The 18,857-nt window shown below is 39.6% G+C and overlaps 1 protein-coding gene across 1 annotated transcript in view; it reads left to right on the top strand.

Annotated features, from left to right (window-relative positions):
• Positions 1 to 412: 412 nt before the first annotated feature.
• The window catches only part of LOC121315710 (calpain-2 catalytic subunit-like), a 34,623-nt gene continuing 16,178 nt past the window's right edge, over positions 413 to 18,857 (top strand). The window contains exons 1-6 of the mRNA XM_041250053.1: positions 413 to 801; positions 3,401 to 3,470; positions 13,666 to 13,784; positions 14,250 to 14,383; positions 18,188 to 18,356; positions 18,760 to 18,843. Coding sequence (XP_041105987.1) covers positions 565 to 801; positions 3,401 to 3,470; positions 13,666 to 13,784; positions 14,250 to 14,383; positions 18,188 to 18,356; positions 18,760 to 18,843 — 813 coding nt within the window. The 5' untranslated portion in view covers positions 413 to 564. The remainder of the gene's footprint in view (positions 802 to 3,400; positions 3,471 to 13,665; positions 13,785 to 14,249; positions 14,384 to 18,187; positions 18,357 to 18,759; positions 18,844 to 18,857) is intronic.

The following is an 18,857-nucleotide window of genomic DNA, read 5'->3' as shown; positions in this document are numbered from 1 at the left end:
GCTTGCCTGCCACAAGGCTCCCCTGGGTCCTAAACCCTACAAGCACACACAATAATTACAGTAACCACAGTCTTTTGCAGAAATTAAAGGTTTGCTGACATAAAAGGGGTTTAAGAGTAGTTTTCAGCAAAATACGTAAGAAAATCTGGCCGGGAGAAGTATCCAAAAAGGCAAATAAGGGAGAGTTGACAGGTATGCAAACATATGAGTCCAGTCTTCCTGTATTGCTTTGTAGACATTATTGCAGTTTTGCAAAGCAAACTAGAGGTTCGGATTTTCCTTCGTAACCCCCGACGCTGTACAGTAAACGGGGATTGTTATGGCATTTGCTAGAAGGCTGCTACAAAAAGTAATGAACAATTAAACAGTTATTCGGCAATTCAGCAGGCGTGTCAGCAGTACAGACTTGTTTAATGACCACGCCTATACTCCGATTAAGGGCGGTGAAGAAGGTAGCTTTAGGCTCATTTAGTTGTCGAGTGTATTTTGCAGAAGTGTTGAAAGAGACGTGAATTTAAATTAACTTTTACAGGTAAGTCTAGTGAACAGCACAGTACTGAGAACATGACAGGGATGGCATCCAAATTAGCCAAACAGAGAGCGGCGGCCGCTGGCTTTGGAAGCAATTCGAACGCAGTAAAATACCTGAATCAAGACTTTGAAGCGCTCCGAAACCAATGCCTTCAAGCTGGAAAGCTGTTTGTAGACAACACTTTTCCTGCAGTACCAGAGTCCTTGGGGTTCAAAGAACTTGGACCCAATTCCTCCAAAACCCGTGGAGTCCAATGGAAAAGACCTGGCGTAAGTAATAGTTGCTAGTAGAAGTCGTAGTAAGACGGGAATGCTGTAAAATAAACGGGGCACCAACATCCTGGATTTGTTTTTACACGATCAGTGTGGGGGATGCTGTTTACAGTAATGTTTAAAACATGCATACAGTGACCTAAAAGGCCCGTCAGTGAGCATGTATATGTTATTCAAGAATATTATTATTCTTAAATTGTTTATAATTCATTGTTTTGCCTTTTAAATATACACTCTAATAACAATATACAGTTCATCTGCCTGCATGCAATAAATACACATTAAGTGTGTCACACTGTTGGCAGATGTCACAGTCAACAGGTAGATATTTCAACTCCGATATGCACCTGGTATATGTTGGTTTTGGAGCAAGAGAAAAGTGGTCGCAGTAAAATGATACAATACCTGGAGTAGCTCATATATAAATACATATAGGTATAGTATATTTACAGGGCGTATTCAATTTAAAACAAAAAACAATTCAGAGTCTAAATTATTTCTGTTTTAAATTAAAGACGCCCTGTCAAGTACAGTGGGCAGCAATGGATTAAAGCGTTTCTCTGGCACTGATAATGCAGTCAGCTAGAATGGAATTGAAACCACACGAAGTTTGTGAGTTGCCAGCTGAATATATTTCTAATTCCTTGCGAAGTGGAAAGGTCTTCACGTTTAACGCTTATGTTAAGTATTTTATGCTTATAATTACAACAAACTTTACTGCCGCTTTTTGACGTATACGCCCTATTGATCACCGGAAGAGAACGCGTTGGTTACAGATACCGATTACTGTCTGCTGTTGGTGTTTATGATAAAGAACAGAACAGAACAGTAAGCAAAGCCGCATTAACTATTCTCGCATTTGACTACCAGATTCAATTTATGGATTAAGCGTGAAAACAATATATACGGCACTGTATACTCAAAATGAGGCATCACTGTGTTGCATATACTTTTCAATGTATATGCACTTTTATCTCGCGAATTCAACATGGTTGGTTAAAGAGGGACACCTTTTATTATCTTTTGAATGCTTGTGTTATATTTTGAGTTTGCTTGTGTCACAAAGCAGTCGTGCATTTTAGTTAAATAGGATAGTAATAATAACATTCTGAATGTTGCGTGTTTTCCAGGACTTCTTCAAACAGTGTAGTGTCCCGCGTTAAACTTTTTAAAAGTCAGAATCTTGTTGCATTAGAAGCCGATGTTGAAATATGAATTTTATGTCAGCATTGTAAACAAACTGGAATATCAACAATGGCCTATCTGACAACTATGTTGTAAACAACCACCAGTGAATTAAGGAGGATTATGGGACACTGCCTCTTCAATTTAACATCCATTATTTATTTATTTATTCATTTATTTGTTTATTTTTCTGGTTCCCTCCAGTGTTATCACTGTTGACCTTTTTCTACAGACATTGTAAGAGCAGATTTATACTACTGTAGCTGTAACTCTGTTCATTTCTGGTCTTTTATCAAGCATCAGTCTGATGTTTTGTATTTTTATCTTTTGTTTTTTTATCAATCGTTTTTTACATTTTACATGCCAAAATTAGTTTTATTTTGCTTTAGAATTTTACAGTTGTACTAGACAGTTGTTACTAGCCTGCTGTATTTACTAGTACCAGATCTGAACAGCAGCACACAAATACACAAATGGCTTTCTGAGACTTGACTTGTAAACACAAAAGAGATCCTGCTGCTTATCATGTGCGGAATAGGCTGATCAAATCAACGATTTGTAATAACACAGTTAGAGCAACCATGAAAAGCCATGAATAGGCACATCACCACGCATTACTTTCACAGTGGACCTCTAGATGTTTGTGAAACTTGCATAGAACAGTGACAGGGTATCCATGAGGGATCTGCTATATGCAATATTTTACATAAGACATTTAACATACAAGTAAAAAAGGTAAGCATTTTTATTGTGAAAAAAGGTAGATTTGCAGATCTTACTCTATTTAATTTTTAGCAAGCTCAGAGGTCTTGAATTTTACAGAATGTGTCCATCACGACACCACCAGAATGACCCTGTTTACTCCCAGTCAGGGTTGCTAGATTTCTGCTGGGTTTATAGCCCAAAGTCACTTCAAAAATAGACCAATTATTTGTTTTAACTGAAAGCAAGCTTATCATTAACCTGTAGGCCTATGCATCAAAAAAAAAAAAAAAAAATACAATCAAAAGCTTTCATAAGAAAAGATAGCTGGTATAAATTTGATTAAAAAAAAAAACTACAAGCCCCAGTGCAGCTCTTCCACACGTCATTATCAACAAATTAATACGGAAGCTCTGAAGGGACAAATCAACAATCACACCAGACCAGCAACCGAATTACAGCGTGATCACTTTATTGAAATACTAATGCTGGTACTGTATCCCAAACAATATTGCAAACATGAAAACAGTTCAATCTTTTAAAGTTATACCACCAATCTGATTACATTATCAACCCGAGACTCCTTAATATTTCTCGCTATGTCTTTTTTGAAATAGTCCAATTCCACCTGAAAACCACAGACCTGGCAACACTGCTCCCAGTATGCAGTGAAATACATATTGAAACGTGCTTGTTTGCCATTTGTTAGGAGGTGTGTTCCAGTCCCAAATTCATTGATGCTGGTGCCACAAGAACTGACATCTGCCAAGGAGCCCTGGGTAAGTGAGATGATTCTCTTGATTTATTTGCTGTACTGGCTTACTGTCCTTAAAGATAATTACATTAACATGAGTGATATTAAGCAGTTTTGACTGCATAGAAAACCGTGTGACAACATGCCCTGCCTGTTTTAGGTGTTGCTTGAGTATATTTATTTTTCAAATAACCATTCTGTATTAAATCTGCCCATTCTCATATCACAAAAAGGCTTTTGTGTGATCAATGATACAGATGTTTTAAATATGCTAGGGGCAGCAGTGAGAAACAGAAATGGTAGCACAAGGGTAGCTAATTTATAAAATGGTAACACAGTAGTGAAATGTTCACATTACAAAGGAATCATATTGGTACAAACTAAAGGTTTTAATCTTGACGTTTTCTTTGAATCGATTAATCACCCTATCTGGATGATTAATTGATCGATTAATCACACCCGTTTGCTACAATATGCAATTGTAGTGAAAGACAACTAAAAGTAACGCTTGGTGTTAATGCTATCATTTACATTTTACAGGCAACTTTAATTTAACAATTTGAGAATAAATGAAAATGCTTACTTGCATGTAATCTGAAGTTAGCTGAAACAAGTATTTTAATATAACATAAAATACTGTGCCATGCATTACCTTAAATTAGCAGCAGTACTAGAACCAGTACTGTGTTGGATGTGTTGGTTTGTTCTATAAACTTTAACAGGTAATTTATTGAATTGAGTGCTGTTTTATTTTAGTTTAATTTAGTTAGTTGGATATGCCATAATTAAGACTTCAACTTAGGCTAGAGCTGAAAATGTACTGCTGTGGTACAGCTTTAAAGTAAGAATACATTGTTTAAAAGAAAAATCAACTTACTTGTGACTCAGATTATAAGAAACTTGTACTGCCGTGAAGGGAAAGCCCCAAAGAGCAAATCTTGTAAGTTGTCTTTTTTCTTCCTTCTGAGACAGTAGTTCCCAGACTTTTTTTTGCTGCGCTCCCCTTTAGAGATATTTTGTTTAATAGTTATGTAACCCTTGTTTTTACAATAAGCAATATAACCGTATTACTGTGGCTTGTATCTCTATGCCAAAGCAGTGTTAAAAAAGCTTTTTAACTCAAGCAAAAATAATTTTGTATTGTTTTCAACCACTTTAAAAGTGCACGGCAGGTGGAGTGCAGCTGTACAGCATGCAATGCCAACCCTTTTACACTGTACAGCATGCAATGTCATAACCCTTTTACACTCTACAGCATGCAATGTCAACCCTTTTACACTACAGCATGCAATGTCAACCCTTTTACACTGTACAGCATGCAATGTCATAACCCTTTTACACTCTACAGCATGCAATGTCAACCCTTTTACACTGTACAGCATGCAATGTCATAACCCTTTTACACTCTACAGCATGCAATGTCAACCCTTTTACACTCTACAGCATGCAATGTCAACCCTTTTACACTGTACAGCATGCAATGTCAACCCGTTTACACTCTACAGCATGCAATGTCAACCCTTTTACTTTACACTGTACAGCATGCAATGTCATAACCCTTTTACACTCTACAGCATGCAATGTCAACCCTTTTACACTGTACAGCATGCAATGTCATAACCCTTTTACACTCTACAGCATGCAATGTCAACCCTTTTACATACAGCATGCAATGTCATAACCCTTTTACACTATACAGCATGCAATGTCAACCCTTTTACACTAGCATGCAATGTCAACCCTTTTACATACAGCATGCAATGTAACCCTTTTACACTCTACAGCATGCAATGTCAACCCTTTTACACTGTCATAACCCTTTTACACTATACAGCATGCAATGTCAACCCTTTTAACCCTTTTACACTCTACAGCATGCAATGTCAACCCTTTTACACTGTACAGCATGCAATGTCATAACCCTTTTACACTCTACAGCATGCAATGTCAACCCTTTTACACTCTACAGCATGCAATGTCAACCCTTTTACACTGTACAGCATGCAATGTCATAACCCTTTTACACTATACAGCATGCAATGTCAACCCTTTTACACTCTACAGCATGCAATGTCAACCCTTTAAAACTGTACAGCATGCAATGTCATAACCTGTTTACATCTTAATGGGACTGACTGTTGCCATGGTTAGTTACTGTACATGTCTAATTGTCACCAGAGCAGGACAATAATGACAGGTTCACCATGGTGGGGGAAGGGTAGCATTATACTAATTTAAGTGAGATTAACTTGAATTCATTTTATTGCTTGTATGTGTTGCACCAATGGCAAATAATGTAAACTGTCTGCACTTGAGAATAGGGTTAGTATTTGGCATGAAGGCAGACTATTTTTCTCTAGTTGAATAACTTTTACTACATCCTACCAGAAGAATGAGTCAGACATGAGTTACAAAAAAAAAAGACTGGGTGTGGCTTGTTTTCGAGCCAAGCAGATATACACTCTTGAGTTACTCCGGGACCACAAGGTTATGAAACAAGGCAAAAGTTTATATTAATTATTTGTATTCTAGTGGGAAATGAATATATCTACAACAGTGTCGCCTACCTTACAGTGTAGTTGCATTCAACCACAGCTTCAGAAAGTAAAATACTGTATAAGTTGAGACTGTAATATGACATAATTCAGAAAGGAGCCAGATGTAGAGAGGGAACTTTCAGAAGTATGATTATTTTGACAGAAACCTATCTGTGGGTAAGTAGCTGTGCCAATTTCATATCATGCTTTTCCTCCCTGTAAGCTCACAGTACACTAAATGACCTGTGGTTACCATTATTTACCACAAAGTTCTATAGTATTCTGTTGTAAATGCTTGTAAAATGCACCTTGCTGCAATTATGTGCTTTAAATACTGCAAAGTGGTTGTTGCATTCTGCAGTATTTGCTATGGGTACTATAGAATACTGCAGTATTTCAAAGTATACACCAGTAAACTGTGGTGTACTGAAATAGAAACTGCAATACTAGAAATTAGCGGCAGGATCAATGGAACTCCGACCCCAGTAGAGCTAAGGACAGCCCTTTGGTAAACTTCTTCTACTGAATCCCAACAATTTCTGGTTCTGAGCCTACCTTTTGTTTGTGTGATTTCTTTTTCCCGATCAGTAGTACCAGACCAACACAAGAGGAGGTTGATGTCTGTAATTCAACAGAGATGGCATGTGGGCTTCCAGGATAAAAGGGGTTATGCAAAATGGGTTGTGCCAGTAATGTTTAACTGCGGATAAGTTTAAAAAACTTAAATTTGTTCCAAGTGCAGCCTGGCATGAAAGGATGCATGTTTCCACTTTTGACTTCTTTGCTATTTGGAGAAAAGACAAATATGCAGGCAGTGAGCAATCATATTCATATACTTGGGGGCAGGGTAGTTCAAATGAGGTCCTGTGAACTGTGCGAGTGGTGTGGTGAATAAAACAATGTCCAAACAGTTCTTTTCCCCCAAAACATCTGTGTTTTTAATAAAAGAACAAAAAGAACCACCCCTCTACCAGCAGTGGTATCGGGGGGAACACGGCTGGTTTGCAGTCCCAAATAATAAACACAACACTCCACAATAATCCCGTGCACGAAAGCATGCTCTTAATCTTCTGGGTGGTGCTGGTGTCGTGTGGTGAGGGTAGTGCTCTAGTGATGCGGGCTGACTCCCTGGCTGCAGCTGCTGGCTCCGTACTCCTCCTCTGCAACAAAAAACAAACAACACGTAACAAAAGAAAACGCAATCCTCTGGCCGGTAGTTTTACGTTCTCATCGCATGGACGTGTTCCGACTTAGCTGCTTCCCCTTTGTACCCATACACTCCTCCCTACAAACAACCCTGTCGCCATGGTTTCTCCAATAGAGGGCCGTCCCGCAGCTGCTTGCAATGGAGTTGTTCCGAGTACTTGCAACTATGCGCCCCTCCTAATATGGTTAACTTCCAGTTTCCACCTACCATCATAATGGTCCACTTAGGAGGCAGCTTACCGCTGTCCTTACACGGCGTCCTTTCTGGTTGCGAGGGAGATTTGCAACATCGATTCTTTCTCTCTCTATCACAGGTCCACAAATGCAATCTTCAATTTGAATATGGCCAGTAGGGCTACTAAGGTTCTGTAATGAAGGCTTTCTGCTTCACTGTCAGAATCTGCACCACCCTGTTGATCTCACAGAGACAATCCTTTCGTGGAACCATAGTAACGCACACCAGCCAGTCAATTTATGGTCGAACAACCAAAATTATCATTCAAATTCATTCTGCGTTGTCTGCAGTTCAGAAGACGGTTATTGCCAACTTAAAGAAAATTAAGAAACTACTTACGGCACAGACGGGGGTTTAAAATAAATACACAGCTTTAAAAAAATTAAAATAAAACGTGCTGCAGTGATACAAGCCGTTGGCTTTCCCTGACTTGCTCACTGATCAACTTAGACGGCACTGGAAGTTTAACAAAATAATAATTTTCTCAAAATAATTACCCTAAATGAAATGTCAAAAAAACTGAAGCAACACAAATCGATTTGGATCTGGAAAACTACATAAATATGAGACTGTAACAGGTGAGGAAGAGTAGCTAACAGTGTTTGTATTGTAACTGAAAAACAAAGAAATTGGTTCGCTTCCCTGGATTTTGTTATATGGTTCTCTTCCCTGGCATTTGATTGATATAGTTCTATTTCCTGGCATTTTATGTGTATACTTCACTCACTGACATTTTATGCACACAGAAAATAGTTCATTGGCATTTTTTGCACATAATATACAGTACTTCCCTGGATTTTTATGGACTAAGTTCTCTGGCACATTGATTGTATGTAGTTTCCTTCTCACAATTTAAAGATAATAAAAAAACACCCATTGCATGCAAAAGCAATGTGTCTGTCAATATACAAGAAAATGTTGGCCACCATAAAAGTTCCCTTGGCCACCAGGTTTTGAAAGCTAGTTGCCAAATGGCCACCAGCACACAAAGTGCTTTGTCCCTGCCTGCTGGGGGGGATGTGGGACAGGACAGGACGGGATGGGGTGGTACATTTTTTAAACACTTTTATAAGCACTATTAATTATGGTTTGTTTATTCCATCTTAAAAAAAAAAAAAAAGCTTTCACAAGAAACTTGAGCCCCACCTTACAGAAATATGCCCATTTCTTCAGATTCCACCCAAAGCCCCTTTCGTACTGGCACTCCTACCTGGGTCCTGGTTAACCGGGTCACAGTCCTGCATAGTGTGAAACCTCATACGTGGGTCATACCTGGGTTAACCCGGGTCCCAGTGGCCCACCTCAGGATATGGTTGACACGCTTTGACCCGGGTTGAGCGAGACAAAATGCTTGACGGACGTTCGTGAGCTGACGCAATAACAAACAGCCATGTGAAGGGTTAATTTCTGCATGGAACATTTCTGTTTATTCTGTTTAGCCCTATTTTTTGTTGCTTGAGACACACCATGAGCCAGATTGCAGCAGGGATGAAGAAACATTTTCTGTAATCAACAGTTGGGCCGATGGTTCAATCCAGAGAAGTTTGGATGGAAGCGTCAGTAACAAGCTGCTTCCGGGGCACTGTTACGCACACTGTGTATTTACTTCTGTCACACAGGTCTACCCTGCTTTATCAAGGTAGGTTCTGACCTGGATAGATCATGCCAGTGTGAAAGGGGCTTTAGATGTAGCTAAAAGCATGCTAGTGCTGTTTTTACTTAAATAGTAATTACAGCTAACCTGACAGAACAGGGAAGCCTTTGTGTTTCTCGCAACCTGGGAGCTTGGGAGCGGTGTGCCTAATTAAATAAACCTTTTTCAAGAGAGATCTTTTGTTTCTTTAGAGTGAAGAATTGCAGTTGTAGTACAATTGTAGTATTAAGTTTTGAAACAAACATTAAAACACGTTTCAACTTGGTTTCAGCTAAACTAGTTTCTCCTGTCCTGTATGTAAGCCTGTAGTTTCACGATTTACACTGCTTTGCCTCTCATTCTGTGCTGTTCATTTACTTGTTGCAGTCCAGCTCTGTTGGTTAAATAACATATATTTGAAGTCAGAGGGCTTCATATTGTGTAACAGCATTTTTACAACATTTTTCACAATCATACATACATACATTTTAGTATTCTTATTTGTTGATATACCGGTATTTCATATATAGTCTGTTGTTCTGATATATATGGCTGTTGCACCACTAAAACTTACACTTGATCACACGTGTGCTTGCAAGAATAAGTGGAAAACCCGTTTGTCACTGTTGTTCCATAGTTAAGGAATATACAACATAAACCTTTATTCCACTTATCGTAAGTAAAACTGGATATGCACTGTGTCCCACATTTTATATTTTAAAACCTACATTCCATATGAAAATCTATCTATGGGGAACTGAAGTCATACAAAAGGATTCTTGTAAAATTGTGGAACTTTGGATTTTTTTCTAAAGACCATGAAATAAAAAAAGATTGAATATCTCAAAACTGGTTGGAATGCACATTACTGTTCTTCATCTGAACGATTTATTTATTTAACCCAGCTTGTTATGCTACGTGTGTAAGACTGCCAGCACATTCAACGTGTGCTGGTAGATGAATCAATACAGACTGTTAGTTTGATTTCATTTTGCCCAATGGAAGATGTTTAGCTTGATCGCGTAATATATGCATGCCACAATCGTTGTGTTTGGTGGAAGTATAGAGGCTGTAATTAGAAACAGTCAGTGGACATCACTGCTTGTAAAAAAAAAAAAAAAAAAAAAAAAAAAAAAAAAAAAACACATGGAAGAGTATTGAGAGCTTAAACAAGTATTTTAAACAAACCAATTTCTCACATAAAGGAATAATCAACAATGTTTCACAGGATTGTTGTTATTTTTTGGCTGTTTCGCAAACTTAAAACACAGTGTAACGGCCTGAATACAGCAACAGCATAACGGCAAAATTATGCTCAACAGTGCTGCGAGAACCCTGCACTGTTTTATATAGGCTTTTCTATAGCCTATATAAATTAATTAGATGAAATGCAGGAATGGGAATGTATCATATACGCTGTCTGTCTGACTTTTTGGTCTGTCCTTATTATCATGTAACACTACTATCAAATTTGATTGCCAGGGATTTAAAATGTTGCCCTCGTGTTGCCTGAAAAATAGAACATCGTCCTACCTGGGAGACATGCTGTCGCTTCTTCTTGTTGCTATCGATAAACGTCGCTCGTTAAGCTCTGCGCATTGTGCTCTTGGTAGCCCTGGTGCCCCTGCGCTCCATAGCCTCGGTACCTCTGTGTTGCCTCCTCGACGCTTCGACGCCTGCGGCGCTTCATCCAGCACACTCGATCCCCTTGGGGTTTTTTCGATGCCTCTGTGTTACACAGCCTCAATACCTTGGTGCTTGTGCTCCATCGACGCTCCAAAGCTGCACACCTCGACTGCAATGTCAGATGTCCACCTTCGCGCATCCTGCAGGAGGAAATTGCCTCTGCAGGAAAAACACACCCTGTGTGTGAAGTGCCTGGGGCATCGAGCATGCCTCTGCTGCCTTGGCACTCAGGTCGTCCTGCTCGTTTTATGCTGGGTCCAAGAACCCTGCAGCCAGCCTAGGAGTGCCGTCATCGGTTTCGAAACCCAGACTTCCCCTCCCCACCTTCTGAGCCCTATGCAAAGTATTCCTTGTGCTCAGGCTCCACAGTGCCACTGCAATTGCTTTAGATTTCCCTCGAGGGGCAGAAAAAGAGCTAGAAACGCAAACCAGGTGAGGGATATTGGGCCAAACGGCTCAAATACTCAGGCACTTAAACAGGCGAAGGTCTGGAGGAGGTAAAATCCTCTTGGCAACACCTGGCCCAGCGCCCAGCGTGTCCAAGAGCTCAGCCCACTTGCTTCTCTGGAAGATGCAGAGGCGGTACGGCTGGCACAGTTCCCTCCGGTGTGCTCCACTATAGCGTCCCTAGTGCCAGCCCCCCCAATAGGAGGTCTGTCCAAGGATCCTGTATGCTCTAATGGCCTATGCAGGATCATGGAACCACATCTGAAAAAGGCCTACGCCCCTGAAGAGCAGGTGACATTCCTTGCAAACACAGGAGGCCTCTTGACAGCCTACCTGGATGGCATGTTGCGTTCTGTTACCCTTCCCAAGCCGCTTGTCTCGGGCACCTTATTGCAGATATCGGGCTTGCAAGGGCAAACCCTGGGCAGAAGCGTGGTGGGCTTGGTGGTGGCATGCAAACAGCTTTGGCTGTATCAGACGAGGGACTGTGATGCAGACAAGTCTGCATCACATCTGTGAACGACCCTCTCCAGGTCTTGGCCCTCAAACAAGAGGTAGAAACACTAAAACAAGCCATCCTTCTTGTCGAACACACCTCTCAAAGGGAGGCGATATATTCAAGGTGTTTCTTCATGCCAAAAAAGGACGCCGGCCTTCGCCCCATCCTAGACCTGAGACATCTCACCAGGTTCTTAAAGGAGAGGAGGTTCCAGATGGTCACACATCGCCACATCCTCCAGTCTGTTTGGCCGGGTGACTGGTTTATAATAGATGACCTGAAGGACACATATTTTCACATTCCTGTCCGTCCAGCGCACAGGAAATAGCTCCGCGTCACCTTTCAGGGGAGCGTCTTCGAGTTCTCCTTGCTGCCATTTGGCCTCTCCTTAGACCCCCGCACATTTTCAAACTGCATAGATGCCATCCTAACTCCCCTGCGGCTGCAAGGGATCAGGGTGATGAAGTACCTGGATGACTGATTTGTTTCCAGTCCCAGGAAGGAGCAGTGGCCAACACAGCGATTGTGGTGGAGCATCTGTAAAGGCTGGGTCTCACCCTCAACGATGCAAAAAGCCAATTAACACCGGTGCAGAGTACGGTCTAGCGGACAATGGCCCAAAGTGTCTTTTATACACTCAACCTCATATACCGCTGCTCCCTGCCTTCCTCGAGAAGGTCAGTAGAGAGGAAGCGACAGTACTGGTGGCCCCCAAATGGACCAGGAAAACCTGGTTTTTGAACCTCTGCCAGGTGATGCAAGGCCAGCCCTGGGAGATCCTGCTGAGCATGGATCTCCTCAGTCAGACGAAAGACACACTGGCACCCAGAACCTGGCAGACTAACTGTGGGTCTGGCCCCTGAACGGGACCGTCTGTCCGTCCTAGGGCTCTCAGACTCACTAATGAGTACACTGTAGAATGCTAGGGCTTCTTCCACAAGAGCATTGTATGCCTATAAGTGGAAATATTTTCAAAACTGGTGCAAGGCTGGAGGTCATGATCCTGTGTTTTGCCCTGTAGCAGTTATTTTACAATTTCTGTAAGATCTAGTAGAGGCGGGTAGAGGTGTGGCTACATCATGGGCCCTCTTCAGAGGTGCCTTGTTGACCAATATATGTACTGCGGCTAGCTGGACTACCCCGCATACATTTACAAGGTTTTACCTACTTAATGTCATGGATCCCTCTATGCCTTTAATAGGCACTAGGGTCATTGAGGTTGCACGCTCACAACATCAACACTAGATGGTGGTAGCAAGATGTCCCTCAGATGCTGTCCACTCATTCTACCTCACGACGACTTTGGTATACTTTCCCAAAAGTATCATTGACGGTCATCTTCGAATTGAAAGGGAACGTTCCCTGAAAGAGAAGATGACGGCCAACCTTGTGAGGTCGCATCACTCGCATTCGCGGGTACAATGCAAAAGAGAATGACGACTCCACGCAGTGACTATTTATTACCTCGGTGAGGCGGGACTGAGGACGTCACTCCGCGGAGGGGCCTATCAGCAGCTTTGATATAAAATGCTCAGTGAATACCTGACAAGCAGGCATATCCCAAAAGTATTATTAGTGGTCATCTTCTCATTCAGGGAACCAGGGTTACATCCGCAACCTATCGTTATATGCTGTCACTCAATAGTTGGGGTGGGTTTAAAGTATTCAGAACGAAATGATGATAGATACAAGTCAGGAAGGAGGGACATTGCCCAGCTGCTGCTGCACTGGGAAAGGTATTTTTATTTTTAATTTTTTGTAGTGGGTTTTCTTTTTTTTATGGAATGGGGTGGTCAGCGTGAATTGAGTAACCATTTCCAGTTTTTTCCAGTGTTTATTGGCTATATTGCTATATACAGATTACATCTTTTTATATCGGGGTGTTTTATCATTTTGTATCGGTTACAAACAAAAAACAAAAACCCTAATAATCACTATAAATATTTTCTCAATGGCACTTTTTGGTTTTTCAATCAGGGGACTGCTGGCTCCTGGCTGCCATCGCCTCTCTGACCCTCAACGAGGATGTTTTGGCCCGAGTCGTTCCCAGCGGACAAAGCTTTCAAAATAACTATGCTGGAATCTTTCACTTCCAGGTAAAAGAGAAAACACAGTGAGTGACACTGTAATGGTTTGGAGTATCATCTGTACGTAGTTTAGGCAAATTGACAGACACTTTCCGTAAAGCATTTTAGAGTCCCCATTGAAAAAAACAAACAAAACAATCAATACCAAAACAACCAAGAGAGGGTTGCAGATTTAAAGTTGTACCAATATTTACTCCGATTGTTGGTAATAATACATTACTGGCTCTTCTAGCCCCAAAAAATTATTCTTAAATTGTTTTAAAAATGTTACATTCTGTTTTCCAGTGCTTTTCTCACATTTCTTCTTCAGTTGTTAAAAATAAACTATTTTAGTCTGTTATTTCACTGTATTATAACAAATAATGCTAGCACTCTCATGATTTATATGTCACCACAAACCCTTGATAGATTTTAAGCCTTATTGTGCACAGTTGGGTGTGCGTTATTACTTATATGTGTGATTTCCTTTTTCAGTTCTGGCAGTTTGGCGAGTGGGTTGATGTTGTTGTTGACGACAGGCTGCCCACAAAGAATGGGGAACTGATATTTGTGCACACAGAAGACAAGACTGAGTTCTGGAGCGCGCTGCTGGAGAAGGCCTATGCTAAGTAAGTAGGCCTCATTGGTGATTTGTGTTATGTTAAGTCAGAGAAACACTTCTCACTGTGAAAAAAAAGCTAGCCTGTGGAGTTGGTAAGATCTGCATCAGTGAGAAAAGGCTATACATGTACTACATACAGGCAGTAGGAGTGAGTCTGCTGGTTAATTAGTGTATATGTTATGGTAAAAGTCTGAATGTGGTGAATCTTAAGTTTTACCGGTAATGTCAACATTTACCAAATAACATGGTAAATGTCCAAAATTATAAAGCAGTAAATTGCTTTTCTGACATTTACCAGTTAATCATATGATTTATCAAAGCTTATTGGTAAATGCAGGTATATCATCGAAGATTGTATTTATTCCTGCATATACATTTTTTAAAAACTTTTTTATGCACCATTAGTCATGGCTTGTTTATTCTATCTTAAAAAAAAAAAAAAAAAAAGCTTTCATAAAAAACTAGAGCCCCACCTTACAGAAATATGCCCATTTCCTCAGATCCCATCCTAGATGTAGCTAAAAGCATGCTAGTACTGTTTTTACTTAAATACACCACCCACTCTATATATCGTGGGTGTCGGGGTCCAATATATATCCACTATATATCAAGGGCAGCGATACAGCAAGAGACCCACAGAAAAGCAAATAGGCTAAAAAATACTGTACAAACACTCCGTTGTTTTATCGGGGGCGTCAGAGTCCAGTATAAATCCTCTACGCAACCTGCTTTTTCTAATTTTTCGTATAAAAAGCAGCACACAATTTTAATTCTTACAGTGGAGGGTAATTGCTTCTCATCAACTTCAGTCTCCAATTAATTTCATGAGTCTTCCTCTCCTTTATCAAATGCTCAAACCTGCTGCATTGAAAGAATCCACTCCAACAACAACATGTTGCTAGGGAGTGGATGTCACTGCCTTGTGATTTTTGCTAGTGCATTGCTGCCACACGTGAACACCTTGTTGGCTAAAACAAAAAACCAGTAGATATTTAATTTGCTCTGTGATATTGTGCAATACGTGTGTCTGTGATAACAGTACGATATTGATGCTTTGTTTTTAATTGTTTTGTATATTGTTGTTTGTGATGTGATGTGTGTTGCAGCTGTAGTTATGGCAATATTAAGTTTTGAAACAAACAAAAACACGTTTCACCTTCTGGTAAATTTACTCACTATAAAGATTATACTTTGATACAGTGATCCGTGTGCAGTAATACCTCAGGTACTAGCTGGTTCAGCTAAACCAGTTTTTCCTGTACTGTAAACATGTAGATTCAGGATTTACGCTCACTGCCTCACATTCTGTGTTGTGCATTTACTTGTTGGTTTAAGGTTAGGTTATTGTTATGAAATAAACTTTGTTTTAGTACGTAAATTTATCACCCTTAATCATGTGTCGTCTCTTATGAGTTGCGTATGCAGCACTACCCTGTGTGAGCTACCCTGTGTGAGCTAACCTGTGGGAGCCTTCGTTCTGCAGCAATACCCCTCTTCCCGGGGCAGGCAATCATATTTGTGAGCGCATTTGTGGAATTTTAGCGCTGTCACTGTAAAAAATAAAAACTTATAAAAAATTATTTTTGCAGCCACATTAACCTTTACAAAATCCTTTAATAATAATAATAATAATAATAATAATAATAATAATAATAATAATAATAATAATAATCTTTATTTTTATATAGCGCCTTTCATAGTGGACCACCATCACAGAGCGCTTTACAAGATACAAGACTAGGGTGTGTGAACTGTGCACCAGCTGCAGAGTCACTTACAACAATGTCTCACCTGAAATATCTATAATATCTTTGTATATATAATTTTTAATTAAGTTCATGTGTGCCGTTTTCTCCTAATCATTGATTTGATACTGTAAAAAAGCATGGATTGAAAATAATCGACAGGCGCGGATGCAATGACTTAATTAATGGCTTGAAGCATATTCAGAAACTCGCATTTCCATCTATATAGTTAGCAAAAATAGCATTCTTCTGTTTCCCTAAAGATCCAAAACAATTTAGAATTTAGCAAGAGCCTTGCAGGTTTGTATGCTATTTTAAAGAAAAAAAAAAACATACATGTACATATTTTAACATATTATAAGAGCTAAGTAAGTTATCAAATAGTCTTGATTTATAATGGCGCTTTTAAAAATAGCAAATGGGGGGTGGTCATTTTGTTCTGAATTTTATTCCAATATATAAATACTGGTACCACATTTAACATCTTGTAGTTCAGGGTGGTGAATTTTAAGGGCCGTTTATCTATTTGCATTTTCTTATAAATTAATTTCTTACTTGTTGTGTATCCTAGAGTAATGTTTTGGTTTACCTTTATTATGCAGGTGCTTAAAGGGCACATGAGAATGCGGTAACATGAGAAAGTGGTAAAAATGTAAAAAAAAAAAAATTACAAAAATTAAACCAGTGAAATTTCTGCCTGGGAGAGACCTTGCTGATGCAGTATAACTACTTTGTGTCTTCTTGCTGTGCTCAGTCTTGCCATGATGTATGACTTTTGACAGTAAATGGCTTCAGCAACCTCACCTTGTTAGCTGAGTTTGGCTGTTCCTCACCCAGTTTTATTCCTCCTACACAGCTGTTTCTGTTTCAGTTAATGATTGTGTTTCAACCTACATATTGAATTGATGATCATTAGCACCTGTTTGGTATAATTGTTTTATCATACACCTGACTATATGCCTACAAAATCCCTGACTTTGTGCAAGTGTACCAAGAAGAATTGATGCTGTTTTGAAGGCAAAGGGTGGTCACACCAACTATGAATTTGATGTAGATTTTTCTTCTGTTCATTCACTTTGCAGTTTGTTAATTGATAAATATAAACTATTAACAAGTCTATTTTTGAAAGCATTCTTACTTTACAGCATTTTTTCACACCTGCCTAAAACTTTTGCACAGTACTGTAAATTGTTAATTAACAAAATAATCAGTAATGACGAAGAATATATTTATTTCTGCATACACATTTTCCATTAACAAAGTAATCACTAATGAGCTTACAGTAATGCACAGTTGAGCAAATTAAACTAATTCAACGTGGTACTGAACAATATTGTTCAGCGTGGTACTGAACATATAACTAATGTAGAACAACCAACATTCTGGTCAATTTGCAAAACAATTCACAATGGTGCTGAAGGAAATTGTACTCCAAATGCATAGCAGTTTGATGATTCTGTTAAATCAAATCAAATTCTGTTAAATGCAAATCAAATCATTTAGGACCTTTTGTTTTTCAACAGAAAATGACACTTTGGTTATGACATGAAACAGCACACAGACAGACAGCGGATAGGTATATTTACTTACTTATTGCAGCTTGGTAGACTCTTATGACACTTGGAGTTACACAGGACTCCCGAAGCCTTACAACACGTGAAAGCAAGACATCCGTCATTAGCCAAAGCCACTTGGTTATGAAGAATTTCCGGTTAATGTCCAAAGTAAAGCCTTATCATGTTTATTTCAGACATTTACCGCTTTGCTTGGTCTGCCAATATTTACCACTTTTCCAATATTATGACTTTTACGGTAACATGTACATAAATTGGTAACCACCTAATTCAGGTTGTGTCCCTTACTCTACAAAGACTGACCCAGTTTCCAAAATATCGTATTTACATTTACCCTTAGTCATATTTGGAAATGTAAAAACCCACATCATTAAGGTTAGGTGCCAAGAGATTTGTTCGCTCAAGAGCCAACCCTTTTAAAGACTCGCTGCCCAGTACAGGTAAACAGGTCAACGCAACATCTTGAAGAACTTTCAAACTTTTGTCTTGCAGGATAAATGGCTGCTATGAGGCCCTGTCTGGGGGCTCCACCACCGAAGGCTTTGAAGACTTCACCGGCGGAATCGCAGAAATGTACGACCTGCAGAAAGCTCCAAGAAACCTTTTTCAGATCATCAAGAAAGCCCTGGATTCAGGATCTCTTCTGGGATGCTCCATTGATGTAATTTTGGATTTGTGTTACACAGTTAATGTTTCCCAATTAGCTTTTAACTTGGGTAAGAATATGTTTTATGAAAATGTAAATTCACGCAACAGAGAAAACAATTATAGAGCAGTTTTTGATGTTAACCTTATCTGCAAACATTATTAGTCATTTCTTGGTAATTTAATTACCGGTAATGTATAATGCACACTTTTTTCTGCTGTAAAATAAACTTTTACGGAAGCTCTTAAAATTAAACGTTTTTTTATATTTTTAAACATCTTCTGGGAGCTGGGAATTTCAAATGCTACAAATCTTGTTTGTAAATAAAGCACAATTTCTACAAGGTGCTACGGCCGTGCATACTTTGCTGTCACTTCCAAATCATTGTTGATAACTAACTGTGACTTTCTTCATGAAGATCACCAGTGCATCAGACAGTGAGGCAGTCACTTCCCAGAAGCTGGTGAAGGGTCATGCATACTCACTCACAGGTGCTGAAGTGGTAAGTGGTGAACC

The sequence above is a fragment of the Polyodon spathula genome, chromosome 5 (assembly GCF_017654505.1).
Source record: "Polyodon spathula isolate WHYD16114869_AA chromosome 5, ASM1765450v1, whole genome shotgun sequence".
NCBI lineage: Eukaryota > Metazoa > Chordata > Actinopteri > Acipenseriformes > Polyodontidae > Polyodon > Polyodon spathula.
This window is presented reverse-complemented; position numbering and strand designations above follow the sequence as displayed.